Raw genomic sequence first — 20,781 nt, forward strand, 5'->3', positions numbered from 1 at the left:
CTCCTGTCATGCACTTTATCATCAGACTACTGTCCTCCCAAAAGAACCTGAGCCACACCGTCCACACTGTCTTTGTTCACAGTGAGCACATAGAGCTCAATGTCTGACACTGCAACATTACTTTTTATTTATTTATTTATTTTTAAGAGACAGGGATGGCTTTGTTGCCCAGGCCGCAGTGTAGTGGCACAACCATAGCTCACTACAGCTTTGAACTACTGGGCTCAAACAATCCTCCAAGGCTAATTTTTTAATTTTTATTTTTGTAGAGACAGGATCTTGCTATGTTCCCCAGGCTGGTCTCCAACTCCGGGCTCAAGCGATCCTCTCTCCTCAGCTTCCCAAAATGCTGGGATTACAGGCCTGAACCACGTCACTCAGCCCCAAATATTAATTACTTTTAAGGGGGACATTTCGAACATAAAGAAAAGTTTGGACACTTTCATAAGAAACACCCTTGATTCTCCACGGAGATTTTTAAAAAATCTTACATTTGTGTGTATTTCACAGATACAGGAGAAGCTTCTTGTGTCTCATTCCTAGGTCTCATTCCCTTCCCTGCCTGCCTAGAGGCAGTCATTGTCACGAAATTGGTGTGCAGCCTTTCTGTCCATTTTTACACTTTTATTATATGTACGTTTGCCCTCATAAACATTGTATAGTATTGCTAGTTTGTTTTTTTTTTCTAAAGAGGCATAATCACTTACATATCTTGTGTTCCCCCCCCCATCAATGTTCTTTTTCTGAGATTTAGTTATGCTGATACAGTGGTGATCATTTCTACGTCATTCCCACCTCCCGTTGTTGAGCTATGATGTGTCCCATTCCTGACAGTCTTTACAGGATGGTGGCTAAATTGAATGAAAATGCACCTCGAAGCGCATCTCCGGAGGTTCCCCAGCTACAAGGGATCTGACACACACAGATTTCCCCCACACTCTCTGCCCCCTCACTCACTCTCCACAGAGGCACCGCTGGCTCCAGAGGATACACTGCCCTGCCTAGAATCAACCTAAAAATCAATATTATTTTAAACATTGTTTACTGCACAAGTATTTACTTACTAGAGAAACTGAAACTGTCATTTCAGATCTCATTTATCATGCCTGTTCACACAGCTCACCTTCTGATGTGAAACTCTAGGTCTAAGTTCAATACTCTTCAACATTTACTTAACACGTATCAAGCGCCTTTCTAAAAATAATTGCAAAACACACACAACGTAAATGCACCATTGTAACATTTTTAAGTGTACAATTCTGATAGTGCTAAGTCCATTCACATCGTTCAATTTCTTTAAGTTCTATGTGCTACCGAATGAACAAAATGATGCCCATGCAATCTAGGTTCACGAGGAACGAAAAAGAAGAGAAAGAAACTGTTAAACCGTGCAGTGAAAAGAAAAACAGCCCTAGGTTGGGATGAATCCAGGCCCTGTTGTTAAAACGCTGCATGGCTTTAGGTAAATCATCTAACCTTTTGGGGCGTTCTTTTCCTCGTCTGAAAAATGAGAGGTTCAGTTTAGACGATCTTAAAGAATTCTTTCAGCTTTAAAGCCGCTTATGTAGAAAAGGAGAGGAGAAACATTTCCTAAGGAGCAAAAATTGGGGCGCGCACCAGTAACGACCAGCTCCACCTGTTTCCAAAGGTCTTGGCCAAGAGGCTATGAACTATCCCGGGCGAGTAGCCTGTCTGCCACGCTGTTTCGCGTGGAGCTCTGTAGCAGGCCAGAGCTCCTGCACCCCATTCCACCCTCAGCATCCGGGCATCTGCCTCTTGAGCACCCCAAATTCCCAGGTCCGGAGGTCGGCACCTCTGGTTCTCAGACCAGGTGTAGGTGGTCCTGCAATCACACCTCCGCGCTCGCGTGTTATCAGGGGAGGGAGTGCATGGCCAGGAGGCCCCCGAGTGCATCTCAGATTAGCGCCTCCAGGGCTGGGAACCAGCACGCCGGAGCAGGGCAGCTCCAGGCGTCACTCAGGGCGAGAGGCAGAGAACAACGAGACGCCCCGGGCCAGCCCGGTATGCCCAGGCTCCAGCAGGGAGCTTTCGGCCGAGCGTGCTCAGTGCGCCTGCCCCGTGCGTGCGCGCGCGCTCGTGCGCTCGCTCCCCGGGCCGCGCGCCCTGGCGCTCGCGAAAGCTCGCTGTCGCTGGGAGGCGCGCGCCGGCGGTTCTCCGCCGCTCCGGGTACCTGAGGGACGCGCGGCCGCCCTCGGCTGGCGGTGCAGCCCCCACCGCTTTGGAGCCAGACGCCGGGGTCTGAGGTGAGCCCCCTGAAGCGTGTGGGCCCGTGGGCCGGGGCAGCGGGAGAGGGAGCGGCGAGTGTGGAGCCCGCGAACGCGCCGCGCGGCTGCCTGCTGCTCCGCCTCAGCTCGCGCCGAGGAGCCAGCAGCAGCCCGGCGCCTCCTCCTTAGGGATCGTTCCTCTCATCGCGGCCACAACAAAAGCCTTGGGCACCGGGCTGTGGCGGGCGGCAGAGCGGGGGCCCGGGCCCGCGGTGGCGGCGGGAGGCCTCGGGGACGCCTACTTTGGGGCTGAGGGCTGAGAGGGTAGCTGCCCCTGGAGACGGTTAACCCTGTCCGCCCTGAGCCCGCGCTCGGCAACTTGTGCGAGTGTGGACCGCGGTTCGCCCGCCTCCATCCCGGCCCAGACCCTGAGCGGCTGGGAGAGGGGCCCGGCCGGAACCGGCGGCAGCGCTGGGCGCGGGGGGGCGTGGGCGGAGGACAATGCGCCGGTGGCTCCCTGCAGCCCGAAGCGCGCGCCGCCGGGCTCCTGGCCCCGGCTCGGGTCAGCTTCGGGCCCACCTTTGCCTGCCCACGTCTGAAAGTTTCCCTGCCGGTCAGTTTGCAAAATCCTTGCTCCCTTCCGCGAGCTTCCCCCGGCTGCCTCCTCCGCGGTCTGTGGGTTTGCCGTGGGGTGGCCGCTGCTGGATGCCCGAGGGTCCGCATCTGAAATCAAGTTGTTGTGAAATAGCCTACAAGGTTAAGGAGTCTTGTGTCCTTTCAAGACATGTAAACATCTTCCTAGAGGTGTTTTACATCCTGGGAGTCTTGAGTTCGATCCCTCTGTTGTAAGATAAGCCAAGGGGGCTTTTCTTGGCTTTGTTTTTAAGAACAAAAGCACGTGCCATGAATTGAGGCAGAGGAGTAGACTTTAGATTTAGAGAGATCGGCCCCATGAAGGAGATTCGGCGGTTTGCCCAGTGTAGAATGACTCTTTGAATTTTGGTCCCCGTCTGGATTGAGGGAGATGCAGCAGTAGTACAGCAGAGCAGCCACATCAGTGACTGCTATGGGAAAGTGTTCAGACACAGCTTCATCTTAGAGAAGTAGTTCTGATCGGGAATGCTTATTGATGGGAATTGAGTTACTTTGTAAAGCTAGTATGATATGAGCAGGAAAACAAAGACCTGACTACCCCTGGGGATGTTACCTCCTTCTCTCATCCTCCTTTAGTCCTTGGTGGTGTGCTGGTGCCGTTCCTGCATTTTAGTCTGGAAAAGGAATAGAAATCCTTAGTTCTATTATTAAGAAGTGGTTGCTCCTGAAGATAATGCTTTCCGTCTTTACTTTTAAACAAATCAATACTATCTTTTTCCTCCAGAAAAAAAGAAAACCCACAAAGATTAAAAAAAAAAAATCAGAGTCGGAGAGCCTAGGAAAGAGGTGTAAGAGCTTGACTGGGTGGGGCTGGAAGGATAGAGCTGAAGATAAAGTATAACTAAGAGGCAGCCCTTCTACTATACCCCCTCCCACCCCATTGTTTGAAACTGTTAGGAAAATAAGTAAATTACGGGTAAAGCCTATCATTCTGCCCTCTCTTTCCTCCTATCCTTTTTCCCTCATCCACTACTAAAATTGTCTATCTCCATTTCTCCTAAATCTGTAAAAGCGTCCCATTTATAAAAGGAGAAGAAGGACAATGAGCCGTTTCCTCATCCTAGCTACTCTATGCTTCTGAGCTTTATTTTGTGCTTTGAGCATTCAGGTGGATATTTCTTGGGAGTTCCGTGATTGAGATACTTGAAGTAGAGAGGGCTAAGGGAATTTAATAGCAAAGTGCACATTCTTTCTTTGTATAGAACAAAGTGAAAGCTTTATCACTGGGGAAGGAGAGAGGAGATTTTTACTCCCAATAAGTTGTCTGTTTCCCAGGAAACAGACTTAAATTTCATATTAGTTTGGTAGTGAAACTCTAAGATTTTATATTCAAAACTTTTTCTGACTATGTGAGTGTGTTGATGTTAAGCTGCTGTTGACTTTCTTTTCCTTCAGAGACAGATAGTAGGAACCAATTCGTACCACTTCTTTAAGCGGTTTTGGCCTGAAGTTTTTTTTTTTTTTCTATCCCCAGAATTCTAGAATTATGCATGATTAAAACTGCAGCTGTGCACAAAAATAAAAAGAATGATTTTGAAAATATATACTGGATAAATTATTCAGCATAGATTGGAGGAAAATGTGTGGTAGAGTCTCGAGGAAAGAAATTAGATTTTCAGTAGTGATATTTCTATAATGATAGGAACAAGTGAAGTGTAACAGCTTCTTACTGGCTAGGAAAGAGTTTTACCTACTATGTCAAAAAATCAATTTCCTCTTTTTGCTTTCCAGTTCATCATGTTAGGAACTATTGACAGTTCGGTATATTCAAGGAGTGTATTGCACATGAAGTTTGAGATGAATATAACTAGGCTAGTGGGCCTGAAAACCAAATCCTGGTCCCCAGATTTTATCTCATTAAAATAATTCCGTAGTCAAAGCATGCAAACCATACAGCCTTGTTAAGAGGGGTGGAAAGCAGGAGCTTGGTATTAGAGAATTTTTTGATAGCAGATTTAAGAGAAGCTGGGCTGAAATTTCAGCCCATTTTAAAGTCCAGAATCTATCTGTCTCTTAACTTTTCAGTTTTATTTTCATGTCAGTTTTTAAAGATCTTCTGTCTTCTTTAGTCTTAGTAATTAATAATTTCTAAATTGAACTGAACTTTGATGCCTACCATTCATTTAAATTTTGAACCTAGATGAATTTACTTTTCCTCTGTGTGCGTGTGTGTGTGTTTTAAGCCTTAATCACTTAACACATTGGAAGATTAAGTTATTTGTTGTAATCAGTAGATGATGACAAATGGACTTTAAACATTAGATGAAGTAGGAAAGTTCAGAAAAGAGATTCTCTGAGATTAGTAGGAATCTAGGTCCTGTGAATTAAATATGAAGCTATATAAACTTTCTTGTAGCAACCAGTAGGCAAAGGGCCAAAGACTATATAGACTTTAAGAAAAGGAAAGTACCATTTGAGCAATGAGTGTTCGCTGAGTGTATATTTTGTCTAACAAGACAATAATTTTCTTAAGAGAAGAAACTGTTATTTAGAGATAGTTATTGCTAATCCTTGCAATGCGTTCTTGAAAACATGCCTGAAAAAAGACAAAGAATATTCCTCCTGTTCCCTCTGTAGGCACTGTGTAACCAGCATTTACTTCTTGAGACGACCTTTAGATAATCTTTCTCAAGTGGAAATGCAAAATGTTACCTGCATTTATCAGGTGTCCAGAAAATGAATTCTCAACAGAATAATGAAATGGAGCCCTATCTGTAGAGAAGGTGTAAATTGGGATAGAGTTGCTGAACATAATCTTTTGTTGCAGAACCCCTTTGAACAAACCCTTAGGGCCCACTTCTCTCATCATCCTTTCTTCTGGGATTCAGTCTGCTTTCCTCTTCCCAGTTGCCACCTCCTGCATTTCCCACCGAGTTCTTTGGGTCTGATTTTGCAGCCAGCCTGGGAAGATAGTCTTCCAAGATTGGAATCCCTTCCCTTTATTGCTATCTTTCAGGAGAAATACTTAGTTTATTTTATTTTAAAGACTTTTTGTCACCAAAAGAAACCTGATAAATAATAGTTGGAAAATATAAAATTCCTGATGTTGTACATTCATAAAAATAGAAATGTGTGAGCTTTAAAGTATCTAGTCCTTTTTGTTTTCTGATGGAATGTTAACCAAGTAACTTAGTCTGAAATCAGCTTTCCAGATATTCTGTATTGCTCTATGGAGAAGTGAATGTGTCTCTTTTCCCATTAAAGGGCATGAGCAACTGTTGCATAGCATTCACTTTTTGCAGGGCCCTCACCCCTGAAGCTGCTCACTCCAATTATGTTAATCTAGTAGGTCCCCCCTTTGTTTTTCCAGTTGATATACTGCAGTTTCTTATAATAAAAAAAAAAAGATAATATCAATAAGAACGCCCAAAACAACTATTAATCTTTATTTAATGACTTGCTACGTTTGGATAGGATCTCTTTGGCCAGAATCTTTACTATGTCCTGCAAATCTGGAACTTCAACTTACAACTTTTCCATGGATGACCTTACCTTAGGAAAAATGGCATGCTCACATGATTGTGATTAGAAGCAGATAATTCATTATGTTATTGAAGACATATTATTTGGAATGTTTATCAAAAGTTTTAATTTTTTAATTTTATTTAATCTTTTTGAGACAGAGTCTCACTTTGTCACCCAGGCTGGAGTGCAGTAGTACAGTCTCTGCTCACTGCAACCTCCACCTCCCACGTTGAAGCAATTCTCCAGCCCTTCCTGAGTAGCTGGGACTACAGGTGCAAGCCACCTACTTTTTGTATTTTTAGTAGAGACAGGTTTTTGCCATGTTGGCCAGGCTGGTCTCAAACTCCTGGCCTCAAGTGATCCGCCCGCCTTTGTCTCCCAAAATGCTTGGATTACAGGCGTGAGCCGCTGTGCCCAGCCAGGAATGTTTAAGTTTTTAAGTTGTGCATATCATTTGATTCAGTTGATTGGTTATCTGATTTTTTTTAGTATTGAAAATCAGATTTTGACTCTTACTAAATTGATCATCAGTGATTTGCTTTTCTTACTCGGTACGGTAAAGCAGTAATGTGTTCCTTGGCTTGTTGCTTAATTAGTAGTCAATAAACCAGTCATTTCACTAGTAGTTTTTCTTGTCAGCTAGTCAGGACACATTTATAGATTGAGCAGAGTTAATTACTTCATACACAAAATAATGTACTATAGGTTCTTTAACAAAATTCCATAAAGCATTTAATATTTTATTTTTAAACAATCAAAATAGTTTTACTATATTACATGTACATGTATTTTTTCTGACAAAAGAGCTATATACATATACTGTTTTGTAAACTGCTTTTAAATTTTATTTTTTATTTATTGTTACTATCTTACCATATCCACAAATACAGGTTTATGCTCATCATTTTTAGTAACTATATAATATTCCATCATGTGTTTATACCATAATTTATTTAACCAATTTCTTATTGGTAGACGTTCAGGTTGTTTCCAACTTTTAGGTTTTTTTTTTTTAATTGTTATAAACAGTGTTACACTAATATTTTGGTTGTGCATCATGTGTACTTATGTGTTTACTTAGAATAAATTATAAGATAGATTTGCTGGATGAAATTGTGTACATTTTAAGGGCTTTTGATATAAGTAACCCCCTCCCTTTTTTTTTAAAGTACCAACTAGTTTACTATTAGCATTTGAAAATGTTGAAATGTTGAAGGTGTTCTTTACCCTGTATTCCCACCCTTTACTGTGTTCTATCATTATTGTTTTTTCCCATCTGATTGGCAAAAATCTTATCTCACATTTGCATTTTTTATTAGTGAAGTTGAATATCTTTTCATATGTTTCTTGGCTACTTGTATTTCTTTTGTAAATTTATGTCTTTTGCTTATGTTTCTATTAAAATGTTATCCCCTATCTGCTTTTATTTTTAAAATTCATTTTATGTATATAATTATATAAATGATACCTTTATTCTTTTTAATTATTCTGTTCTAGGATAGCATTTCTCAAGACCTGACATGGAGCACTTGTAACCTGAGGTAATCATTAGAATGCATATCATTCTCCAGGATTCAGATTTCTGGGGGAATCCATGAGTCTGCTACACTCTAAGATTAGAGAACTGCTATTTTGGGGGAAATGAAAATTCTTTAACACCTGTACTTTGCCTGTTTTCTTTTTGTCTCACTGAATCCACTGCTGTTTTTTTCCCTTCTTCTAATAATCATAAACTACAGTCTTTTTGTATCAAGATTATTGTCCTTTCACAGCTGAACAGTAGGTTTTACAAAAGCATCTTGGTACATGGTAATTTGAATGTCATAGTACATAAGGAAGCACTTTTATAAGAAGGTAGGATGCTTTACTTGCAAGTGAGGCAAAAGGAATAAAAGAGGAAACCAGGTAAAATAGATGGAGTAGGCAGAAGTGTAGGGGGACATATCAGCTAGTTTTAAAAGCTGAATGAGATATTGCTCAGTTTCTTCCTCAGGTTTTATGTGGTAGTATTCTTTGCACGATTGATTTGAAACCCCTACCTGCTTGAAAAATAGATTAGTTTAAATGAAATTTTTGAAATTCTTGGTGTTACTATATACATATTCAACAGGGAGTAATGTTCCCTTTAATTTTTTTTTAGTAGCAGGCAGATGAATATGCTGCATAAGCAATAAACAACAAAGACTGAACTTACATGGATGTTTTAATACTACAATCAAATAAAACTTTCAACAGTTATTTGACGTATTTAATGATATGCATAATTGTTACTGTGCTGCATGGTAATTAAGATAAATATGTTTTTAACTATGGTCAATATCAGTTTTCTCTTCTTTTTTTTGTGACAGAGTTTCGCTCTTGTTACCCAGGCTGGAGTGCAATGGCGCAATCTCAGCTCACTGCAACCTGAGCCTCCCAGGTTCAAGCAGTTCTCCTACCTCAGCCTCCTGAGTATCTGGAACTACAGGCGCCTGCCACCATGTCCGGCTAATTTTTTGTATTTTTAGTAGAGACGGGGGTTTCACTATGTTGGCCAGGCTGGTCTTGAACTCCTGACCTTGTGATCCACCTGCCTCAGCCTCCCAAAGTGCTGGGATTACAGGCATGAGCCACCCCGCCTGGCCCAGTATCAGTTTTCTATAGGCAGACCTCCACATTTGTGGGGAGAAAAAAAATATGGCAGGCTAAGAATCCGTTTCAGAAATTTCTGATGTAGAACACAAGGGGCTTTGGGGCTTTTTGAGCAGGGTTTACTTTTAACCTTAGTTTCCTAATTCTAGGGACCATACACTTTTCTTTTCCCTTCCGTTAGTCAAGACTATCTGCTAGAGGGAGAAATTGGAAAGATTCAGCCACTTTTTTACTTTCTCCAAATAGTTTTCTGCCTGGTAACTGAAGCTTGGGACATAGAGTTCCCAATCATTGGTAGTTAATGCACAAAGGACAGTTTCTTTCCCCGCTTAAGCCAAAGCAGTTCCAGGTCCCACGATCTAAGTTATTATAGGTGCTAGTATTTGAGTTGTGCTGTTAATCTGGGGCTTTGAGAATTTCTGAACCTGAATTTCTCATCTTTTCCCAGCCTAGGCTCTCCACAACAAACATAAAACTATCCAATGCATATGAAACAAATTGAAATAAAAGCAAAGTTGACATTGTTACTAAACCAAATCAAAATGTGATAGCTTAGAATATGCCTTTTTCATACCAGACCTGCCTTCCACTCCACCTACACCCTCTCACCTCCAATTAAGAATTACACATATGTTTGCCCCTGGAGAAGTACATACAAGTTAGAAATTCTAAAGCTCCATGGAAACAATAACTGGGAATTATTCTTATTTCTGCTGTGACTTTTTAGGGATGATTTCTATTCTCTGTGTAGCATGGCTGTGTGTAATGACCATTCATTGCTGAAATATTTCTTAGTGCTACATCTGTGCTGTTAAATTTTTGTACTATCTAAAATATAATGTAATATTGTGAAAATTTCCTAGTATTTTAGAACCTTCTATATGTCAGTTCAGTATTGGTTGATAGAGGTAGCATTTGTATAAACTGATTCAGTGATTAAAATGTCTAATGTTTAATACTGCTTTACCATTTATAAAGTACCTTTGCGTTCCTTGTCTTATGATTCACTCATATCATCCCTGTGAGTGAGGTGGTATTGGAATCATTTTCAAGAAGAAAAATTCTGGGTGCATAGAAGTTAAGTGGTATGTTTACATTCACACAGCTAGCAAGAGACTTGAATCTGTATCTGACTTATTTTTCAGACCACTTTCACGGATGTCTTCTGCTGTATCAGTTAATGCAAAAATATACTGTTAAAGATTAAAACACATACAATTTTAAGTTCAATAATTTAGATTATAAGCATAATATTTATATTTTAAATAAAATTCAGGACAATAGCGTAAGAATTTTTCAAAATGAATCAATTGTATATTGTGACTGATGCAAAATTGCCATTATAGATGAGAAGTTAAACCATGTGTTATATAAGCAACTGAGGGAAGAAATTAAATTTGCACTTAAATGCTGTTTAAGGATCATTTCAGTGTAGCTATAGCATAAATGATAAAGTAGAAAAATTATATCTTTATAAAGTACCCACATATTGTTAACTATTAGGTCAGTATAATATCTCTCATCAAAGATTATTAATGTCAAGTCCATAATACTTTGAGAGGAAATGACTAATTTCTCCCATTTTTTAAAAATAATACTTTTCAGATATTTCAGTCGAAGGAAGAAATAGCTCTTCTCCTAAGATGGAATCTGTGGTTTGGGAATGTGGTTGATCAACTTGATATGTTGGCCAAATGTGCCCCATGTAATAAAATGAAAAGAAGAGACAAGATGATGTCATTTTCCCATATTGTGAAACCAAAAACAAACGCCTTTTGTGAGACCAAGCTAACAAACCTCTGACGGTGCGAAGAGTATTTAACTGTTTGAAGAACTTAACAGTAAGATATAGAAGAAGTACCTTCGAGCTGAGACCTGCAGGTGTATAAATATCTAAAATTCATATTGAGTAGGCCTGATCATCCGAATCTCATTCAGACCCAGGAAGGATGGCTATGACTTGGATTGTCTTCTCTTTTTGGCCCTTGACTGTGTTCATGGGGCATATAGGTGGGCACAGTTTGTTTTCTTGTGAACCTATTACCTTGAGGATGTGCCAAGATTTGCCTTATAATACTACCTTCATGCCTAATCTTCTGAATCATTATGACCAACAGACAGCAGCTTTAGCAATGGAGGTAAGACTTGATCTATTCTTTGACGTGTCTTAGTGAATGACTCTTGTGTTGTCCCATCAGCCAATCTAATGAATGTGTTTGATAAACAACAGGAAAACAATATGCTATTTTAAATTATGTCTTATACGTTTAAAAACTTATATGTTTTGCTTCAGACTCTAATAGATTGAAGAATTCACATTTGGTGAATGTTACTGTTATATTTTAGACATTATACTTTTATAAAGAAATTTGAAATACCAGAACATGGGAGATAATAGCCATTCAGTAGTTTAAAATTTAAGAATAACTTCCAAGCAGTGAAAAAGTTTTTGTCAATGCAAATTATCTGTTCTTGATCTCTCAGAATTTTATGAAAGTTTGCTGCCTTATTTGAATTTTTTTAATGGTAATTCTTCAGACATTTCTTAATTATTTTAATTTAGAAACTATTTCAAATTTGCAAACTGTGGACACATTAATTGATATAGTTAATAATAGGTTTAAATAAGGGTATATATATCTATAATGGTTTTAGAATTGAGGACAGGGATATATATATACCAGATAAGAACTGGGAGGCAGTAAGCAGTGGTGGTAATAAGAATACACTTTGAGGTAGACAAACCTGGGTTTGAATTCTACCTCTACCACTTTCTAGCTGTATACTTTGGCCACGTTATATGAACTTTCTCACCACTTTCTCACCATAGTTTCTTTGCTTGTAACTTAGAGACTTCTGTAAGATACAAAGTGAAAATCCATGTATAGTTCTTGGCACATAGTAGGTACTCTATAAGTGATAGCTTTTACCATTTGTTCATATTCTCATATTAGCGAGGCTACCTAATATAATTTAGAGGGAATGTTTGATACGTTAGACTTCAGCCTGTTTCCATAGCACTTTCAGCAAATGGAAGCCTGTGTTTTAGAATTCTTCATTTTATAGTAAAATCGAGAAACCTAAGTCTGAGAAAATTTGTAAGATTATTATTCATATATTTTGAAATAAGGAGGGCATCTTATATATTCCACATATTTGAAAATGCTGTAGATGTTGAACAAAACATTTTTTGCTTTTCCTCTGAGTACACAAGGTCTAAGTGGTTGAAGAGAGAGATTTGGTATAGACTATCAGATTAGGATATATAAAAATGGGTATTGGTTTAATACAATAAGTTGGTTCCAGGCATAGTAGTCTTTGCTATGTATTAAAGCTATTGATTTCTCACAGAAAATTGAATTAGAAACATTTTTATGTCTGGTATCATTTTAAATCATAGCTCCTTTGGGAAGCAAATAGGTTAATAGGAAGCAGGTCATAAAGATGCTTGTCCTGACTTGGGTTCAACTTTTGGCTCTGCCATGTAGTAGGTTTAAGACTTTGGACAAGTTACTTAACAAATTCCTGATCTTTGTTTTCTTCATTTGTGAAAAGGCAGTATATGATATACCTTGAAGGGCTGTTAGGATTAAATAAGAGATTTATAAAGTAGCTAGCACAATGCATCATACACAATAGGTGATTTGCAAATATTCATTCTATTCCAAATTCCATTTGTAAATCATCTAAATGGAAGTACTAGAAACACCATGTATTTGCTCCAGTAAATTTGCATCCCTCCTTGTAGGTTCATGGGGCATTCATTTATAGTGATAGCATGATAGGCCCTCTCTGCCTTCTCAGATATACACAGGTAGTCTAGATATTTCAGTGACAATAGAGTTGCCTCTGTTTGAATTTCAGACATTCTAGGGAGAGCACCTAAGTGAGTAATAGTTTCTAAGAGAAGGTTCTAATGACTTGAAGTAATGTTGGGAATAGTTGCATATTGCATAGTTATCGTATCAGGACAGTGATGCCACTGACTGGAAGAATAATCAAACACAGTTTGAGAGTGTAACATTTCTTTAATAGCAAATGACGTGGAAATTCAACAGACAACACAGCCTGCTCAGTGCTGCTGATGACTCTCTCCACCTCCATCCCTCTACTGATCCAGGAACCAGCTTAGCAGGCACAAGTAATTGGAGCAAACCCAGCACATTCTTGAGTGTTTGCTGTGAGACTGGATGAATTCAAAGACAGTTTCCTAGGTGTAGCATCTTTCAGCAGGCCCCAGGCTTTAAGCCTGCCTAAAGTCCATTCCTTTTTTCTTTTTTTGTGTGTGTGTTTTTTTTTTTTTTTTTTTTTTTTTGTGACATGTTCTCACTCTGTGGCCCACACTGGAGTGCTGTGGTGCCGTCATGGCTCACCACAGCCTCAACCTCCCAGGCTTCAGTGATCCTCCTGCCTCAGCCTCCCAAGTAGCTGGGACTACAGGTGTGTGCCACCACCCCTGGCTATTTTTTTGGTATTTTTTTAGAGACAAGATTTTGCCATGTTGCCCAGGCTGGTCTTGAACTCCTGGGCTGAAGCAATCCACCTGCTTGGGCCTGCCAGAGTGCTTGATTATAGGTGTGAGCCACGGCGCCTGGTTGGAGTCCATTCCTTTACTGTTTTGTGAGTTAAAATGAGTGCCTGGAACACAATGGTATGTGGGCAGTAAACTAGATTAGCCACAAATAGGGGAACAGAATCTGGGTTATTTTAAATTTTATTCACAATCAACAAGTTGGATTTCTTACATTGTATCTGCAGGGTTCGTACTCTGTACTTTTATTGAGACTGGGACATGTTTAAATGGGTAAGTATCAATCCATTAAGTTAGAAAAGAAGGTTCTTGCTAATATGTTTGTTTCTTTATCTCTGCCTTCCAAAACATGCACATCAATATACAAACACACATGCTACATTCTTCTAAGTTGTTAACTTGATGTTCTCGTTTCCCCCTGGGTATGAGTAGCTTTTGATAGGAAAAAAAATTCCCACTTCTGAGCCTTCCAAACCATTTTGAGCTGTCCAAATTGCTAAGTAAAGTTTTGGGAACTGTTCAGCATGGAGCAATAATCAACAAATGTCAGTAGCAATCTTTACTGAGCCATCTATCATCAGGTATTTACGACTCTAGTGGTAATAAAAGAGATCTGGGCAGGCTTTTCCACATGCTGAATAATTGAACCAGATTGGCTAGGATGGGAACAGATTAGCGTAAGAAGCACTAGAGTAGGGATAGGAGACTTGTATTCTGTCACTAACTAGGTTTGAGACCTCTTTGTGTTGATTTCCAATAGGAAGTAAATTTTTTCTTCTGCCATTTTATAGGGTTATTGTTAAGATCAAGTGAGATAAGTGGCATTTATGTTAAAGAATTTTGAAAAGTTAAAGTGCTGTGTGAATACAGAGCATTATTCTTTGTTGCCTGTCACCCTGTTTTTTAATTTCAGTTAGTGTGTGGAACGAGCAATCTTTAATCTCTTTGGGAGGCTGATTGCTTGCCCCTCCCCACCCCATATATAGAGCAAAGTAGGCCTCTCTATAGGATAGTCAGAGGAAAAACTCCTGGGATGGTTTGTGTTTGCCTCCATTTCCTGTTTTCCTTTGTCATTCTCATTAAAGATATTTTTATGATTTAAGGTTTTCTTATAATGGGAGCATGGTAATCTGGCAGTGAAATAATCCTAGTAGGAACACAGAGCTTAAAAGCCTGAACATCCTGTATCTTTTATGGTTCATTAAGAACCAAGTATGTTTGAATCAGCCTCCCAGTTATCCAAACTCAAATTTGAGCTTTTTACTAAAAAACTTTATTATGGTAATTTTCAGTATAGACAAATAGAATAATATAATGAAATGCCATGTATCCAGCATCCAGCCTTAAACATTACCAACTCGTAGCTAGTCTTGTTTCATTATCACTGCACGCCCTTCTGGGTCACCTTGAAGCAAATCCCAAATATCAAAATTTCATCCACAAATATTTTGGTATATATCTCTGAAAAGTAAGGTCTCTTTGAAAATATGTGAACACAATACCTTTATTCCTTTATCAGTGTCAAGTATCAAATTAATGTTCAAATTACTCTTGCATATTCCACAATTTTTTTTCATATTGGCTTTTTCTAATCAGGGTTCATACATTACATCCGATTGATGTCTCTTAAGTCTGTTTTAATTTATAGGTTTTCCTTTCCTGTTCCCCTTTTTTCTTGTAATATATTTGTCTTATAGAGTTTCCCATAGTCTTTATTTTGCTGATTGCATCCCTGTGGTGGTGTTTACCATGTCTCTGTCTCATTTATTTTTGTAAACAGGCACTGTAGAAGCTTGATTTGACACCAGTTTGGTTTTTTATTGTTGTTTTGGAAGGAATACTTCATAGGTAGCTAACATACTCCTGCCAAGAGCACATAATATTAAGTTGTTACTCTTTTTGTAAATGTTAGCAGCCATTGATGATTTCCTAGACGCATAGTTTTGTTAGGGGTTTGCAATATGGTGATATTCTAATTCTGTTACCCTTTCTTCATTTCTTAGCTGGAATATTTGGAAACTTCTCATTGACTATTGGATTACTTTCTTTACAGTTTATATAAGAAAGGATAAGTGCTTCCATGTTCCCCCTTTATTAGTTTTTAGAATAATTAGTTGATTCCCACCCATCCATCAAAGGTGACCAGTGAGGGTTTTTTTTTGTTTTGTTTTGTTTTTGGTGTAAGTTTCATTGTGAACTCAAGGATTTTTTTTTTTTTTTTTAACATATTTGATGTTTTAAATCTATCACAGTGATTGAGGCTCAGAATATTCCATGTTTGGTAGTGGGAGCCTCTATATGGCAGCTCCTGAGTATTTTATTTTTGAGACCAAGTCTTGCTTTGTTACCCAGGCTGGAGTGCAGTGGAGCAATCATAGCTCACTGTAGCCTCAAGCTCCTAAGCTCAAACAATCCGCCTACCTCAACCTCCAAAGTAGGGACTACAGGTACATGCCATCATGCCTGGCTAATTTTAAAGAACTTTTTTTTTTTTTTTTTGTAGAGACAAGGTCTCACCATGTTGCCCAGGCTAGTCTTGAACTCTAGCTGTCCTCCTGCCTTGGCTTCCTCAAGCTGTCCTCCTGCCTTGGCTTCCCAAAGCATTGGGATTACAGGCATGAGCCACTGCGCCTGGCCCTCCTTAGTGTTTTTGACACCACCCTAGTGGTGTTTAGTAGTTTCTTTTCTTTCTGGTGTGGTTCAAGCTCACTTCATAAAATTCCGCATCAAACCCTGAATCATCAATTTCTCTAGGAAGCACTGGTTCCTTTTATTTTGGAAATGATAATTAAGAGATCACTATCTGGGTGCTAAGTCTGTTGATACTAAGTCATTTTTAGGCCTTTTCATGAACACAGCTAGGGAATACTTTTTTTTTAAGAGAAATTCAATCATGAGTTTATACTGATACTTGCAATTCAAGTACTATTGCAGGATGTTGTTTTGTTTTTGAGACAGGATGTTGCTCTGTCACCCGGGTTGGAGTGTAGTGGCACAATCACGGCTCACTGCAGTCCTAATCTCCCGGGCTCAATTAACGCTCCTACCTCAGCCTCCTAAGTAGCTGGGACTACAGGTGCATGCCACCATGCCTGGCTAATTTTTGTGTTTTTTGTTTGTTTGTTTGTTTGTTTGTTTGTAGAGACAGGGTTCACCATGTTGCCAAGTCTGGTCCCGAACTTTTGTTCTCAAGCTATCCACCAGCCTTGGCCTCCCAAAGTGCTGGAATTACAGATGTGAACCACCATGCCTGGCTATGGATTTTATTTAGCATCTTTAAATTCATTTTTGTTTCTCTATTCTCTTATCCTCAAGTTTATTATACACATACATTATAGATTTTCAGAATAATATTAGCAATATTATTACTAACAATGATTACAGCAAGCAGTTTAAGATTTCTTTATGCTTCTTTTTGTCCTTTAGGGACAAAGATTTCTTTATACTTTTTGTTCTTTAGAGATGTATATCAGCAAGGATGTACAGTCAAATTATTGTGTTTTAAGTCACTGAAATATTTTTTCTTCATGTGGTTAAACACAATACACAGGTTCATACGTTTTATTTTGATTTTGAGGAATGACATTTATTTTGTAGTTATACTTCAGGGTACATTCAGAGAAGTCTAGTTTCTATCCCTCTCTCACCTCTTTTTCCTTTCACCTAAAGGTAGCCATTTTTAAAAAGTTTTTATCCTTCCATTTAAAAACCTTAAATATAACACTTATATAAAATATTTATTTAATATATATCTATATATATTCTTTCACCTTTTTTGATACAGTTATATGTTTTTTTCCCTCCATTACTTTTTTTTCCACTTAATATATTTCGGATATTTCATAGTAGCATTTATAGATGTTCCTCATTTTAAAATTTTAAAAAATTGTGGTAAGATATACATAATACAGTTATGTAACATAATTACAATTCCATCTCCAGAGTTTTCTCTTCTTCCAAAACTGAAAATCTACACTCATTAAATAACAAATCAGGCCCCATTTTTTCTTCTCCCTAGTCCCTGGCAACTACCGTTTTACTTTCTTTTCCTCTGGTATTTCATATAAGAGGAATCACACAGTATTTGCCCTTTTGTGACTGGCTTATTTCAGTTAGCATAACATCCTCAAGGTTCATCAATGTATCATGTGTTGGAATTTTCTTCTTTTTTTAAGGCTGAATAGTATTCCATTGTAGGTATATAACATGCTTGGCTTATCCATTTATCCATCAGTGGACCCTTTGGTTGTTTCTACCATTGGAGTATTGTGAATAGTGTTGCTATGAACATAAATGTACAATCTGAGTTCCTGCTTTAAATTATTTGGGGTTTGTAGTCAGAAGTGGAATTGCTGGGTCATATGTTAATTTCATGTTTAATTTTTCAAGAAACTGTCAAAGTGTTTTCCATATGGTGGCACCATTTTACATTTCCACCAGTAATACACAAGATTCCAGTTTCTCCACATCTTGGCTAACACTGGGTATTTTCTGTTTTTTTGTTTTGTTTTGTTTTGTTTTTTAAATAGCTATCTTCATGAGTATGACATGATCCTTATTTTTTTATAGTTAAATTTTACTCCATTGGGTTGGATATACAGTATTACTCGTTCAATTCCTGTTGATGGACACAGGAAACAACTGTGTTTCTGGTCTTTTACTGTTACATAATCTTACAAGTGTGTTTTCACATTTTGACTAGTGTATTTTTGGGATAGATTCCTAGAAGTATAAATGTATGTGTTACTTTCCTTGATATTGCCACACCTCTTTATAGGGGTTGTACCATTTTGCATTCCCACTAATAATGTGTGAGAGTATCTGTTTCTCTACAGCTTTACCAAAATGATATGTTGTCATGTTTGTTTGTTTTAAACCAGTATGATAGGTGGGAAATGGTGTCTCAATGATTTTCATCACCTACTTTACAGAGACAGAAACACCTTCATAATTATTGATACATGAGGGTTCTTACTACCGGCAAGAGTATGAAATTCAGAGACAAAGCAGTTCAAGCCCAGGTTTTGCTACTTATCAACTGTGGACAGTAACAATATAATATCCATGTACCATCATTAAAATGGAATTGGTTATGAAGATCAAACGAGATATGTGAATGAAAATTGCTTTTTAAAATAACAGTGGGCCAGGCGCAGTGGCTCAGGCCTATAATCTGAGCACTTTGGGAGGCCGAGACGGGCGGATCACCTGAGGTCAGGAGTTGGAGACCAACCTGAACAATATGGTGAAACCCCATCTCTACTAAAAATACAAAAATTCGCCGGGCGTGGTGGTGGGCACCTGTAGTCCCAGCTACTCAGGGGGCTGAGACAGGAGAATTGCTTGAACCTGGGAGGCACAGGTTGCAGTGAGCGGAGATCATGCCACTGCACTGCAGCCTGGGCGACGGAGCGAGACTCCATCTCAAAAATAAATAAATTAATTAATTAAATAAAATAACACCGGCAAGGTGTGGTGGCTCATGTCTGTAATCCCAACACTTTGGGAGTCTGAAGTGGGCGAATCACCTGAGGTCAGGAGTTTGAGACCAGCCTGACCAACATGGGGAAACCCCATCTGTACTAAAAATGCAAAAATTGACCGGGCGCAGTGGATCTACGCCTGTAATCCCAGCACTTTGGGAGGCCGAGGCGGGCAGATCACAAGGTCAAGAGATCGAGACAGCCTGGCCAACATGGTGAAACCCTGTCTCTACTAAAAATACAAAAATTAGCTGGGCGTGGTGGCACGTGCCTGTAGTACCAGCTACTTGGGAGGCTGAGGCAGAAGAATAGCTTAAACCTGGGAGGCGGAGGTTGCAGTGAGCCAATATCCTGCCATTGCACTCCAGCTTAGCGACAAAGCAAGACTCTGTCTCAAAAAAAAAAAACAAAAAACAAAAAACCGGGCGTGGTGGTGTGCTCCTGTAATCCCAGTTACTTGGTAGGCTGAGGCAGGAGAATTGCTTAAACCTAGGAGGCGGAGGTTGCAGGGAGCGGAGATTGTGCCACTGTACTCCATCCAGTCTGGGTAACAGAGTGAGACTCCATCTCACACACACACAAAATAAAGTATCAGTGCCAATCCTTGCCTAGAGGATCAAATCCAAAGCATAATAGACATTCACAAATTGGCTTCTACTTATTTAGCATTCCTTAAGTCTATCAAGTCTGTAAATGCTGTCTGTGCCTGGAAGGCTCTTGTAGTATCCCATTTGGTAATATCTTAATTTTCAAGGCCTGGTGTGGTTGTTATTTCCTTGTGAAACCTGGGATGCCTAGAAGTTAGTGACTTTCTCCTCCATACTCACCAGTGTGTTTTCTATGTACTTCTGTTTTTGTGTGTATATTATTATATTGGAATTGTTTACATTTTTATTCCTCCTATTAGAATTAACCCCTTAAAAGTAGAGCTTGTCTTTATTCATCTTTGTATGCCTAGTACTCGACCCAGAACCTCACACATAGTAACTGCTAAATAAATGTTTGAATTAATTCATGAACTTTATAAATCCTAAATCCCTTAGAGGTGGCAGTAGTAATTGATTACGGTTTAGTGCTATACCTAAGCTCTTAATTTCCTAGGGTTATAAATAATTCTGTGGTTGGTGGAGATGGTGATGGTAATTCCAGTACCAAGGTTACCATATACTTTTGAATACTAGTATTTTACTTTTCTTTTTTTCTTTTTCTTTTTTTTGGGGGGGTGGCAGGGTGTCAAAGTGACTTGAATCCTTCAACATTATGTGTTTCTACTTATAAGTGGTGTAATTAAGTAAAGAAAGCAACACAACTTTCTCATCTCTAGGCCTTTCGTGTTTCTTCTGCATGCATATTCTCTATCTTTGCTTATCAAAATTCTGTTGTACTTGATCCATTGTTAGGTTGAAAAAAGAAAGTAAGGTGGATAGTAAAACATTAGTATAGTATCATCCTGGTTTGCTTGAAAAACATATATGCATGTTCATTCAGAGTGAGTGATCTGGTGGGATTTTCACCAGGACCAACAGTGGTTGTTCCTGAATTAGTAGTTTGTTTGTGTTTTTTATGTTCTTCATTTTTTTTTTTTTTTTAATTATACTTTAGGTTCTGGGATACATGTACATTTTCTGGTTTTTCTGTAAGGAACACATTATGCTTTTAAAGTAGTAAAACTAGCAAAGAAATTTTATTTTTAAAAACTTTCAACTGTCCTTTTTTGCTTAGCTCCTGGTGCAGGGTCTAAGATTTAGTATCTATTAAATATATTTTGATTGGATAAGTACAATATAGGGAA

General features: G+C 39.0%; 1 protein-coding gene across 2 annotated transcripts in view; it reads left to right on the forward strand.

Moving 5' to 3' along the window:
- The first annotated feature begins 2,133 nt into the window (after window positions 1-2,133).
- FZD3 (frizzled class receptor 3) overlaps window positions 2,134-20,781 on the forward strand; it is a 71,789-nt gene continuing 53,141 nt past the window's right edge. The window contains exons 1-3 of one of the 2 annotated variants that reach the window (XM_023216881.1): window positions 2,178-2,264; window positions 7,842-7,885; window positions 10,581-11,113. In XM_023216881.1, the coding sequence (XP_023072649.1) occupies window positions 10,925-11,113 (189 nt within the window). In that variant the 5' untranslated portion in view covers window positions 2,178-2,264; window positions 7,842-7,885; window positions 10,581-10,924. Of the gene's footprint in view, window positions 2,265-7,841; window positions 7,886-10,580; window positions 11,114-20,781 lie in introns of both variants that reach the window. The other variant, XM_023216882.1, reaches the window with a different exon arrangement.

The sequence above is a fragment of the Piliocolobus tephrosceles genome, chromosome 7, assembly GCF_002776525.5.
Source record: "Piliocolobus tephrosceles isolate RC106 chromosome 7, ASM277652v3, whole genome shotgun sequence".
Taxonomy (NCBI): Eukaryota; Metazoa; Chordata; class Mammalia; order Primates; family Cercopithecidae; genus Piliocolobus; species Piliocolobus tephrosceles.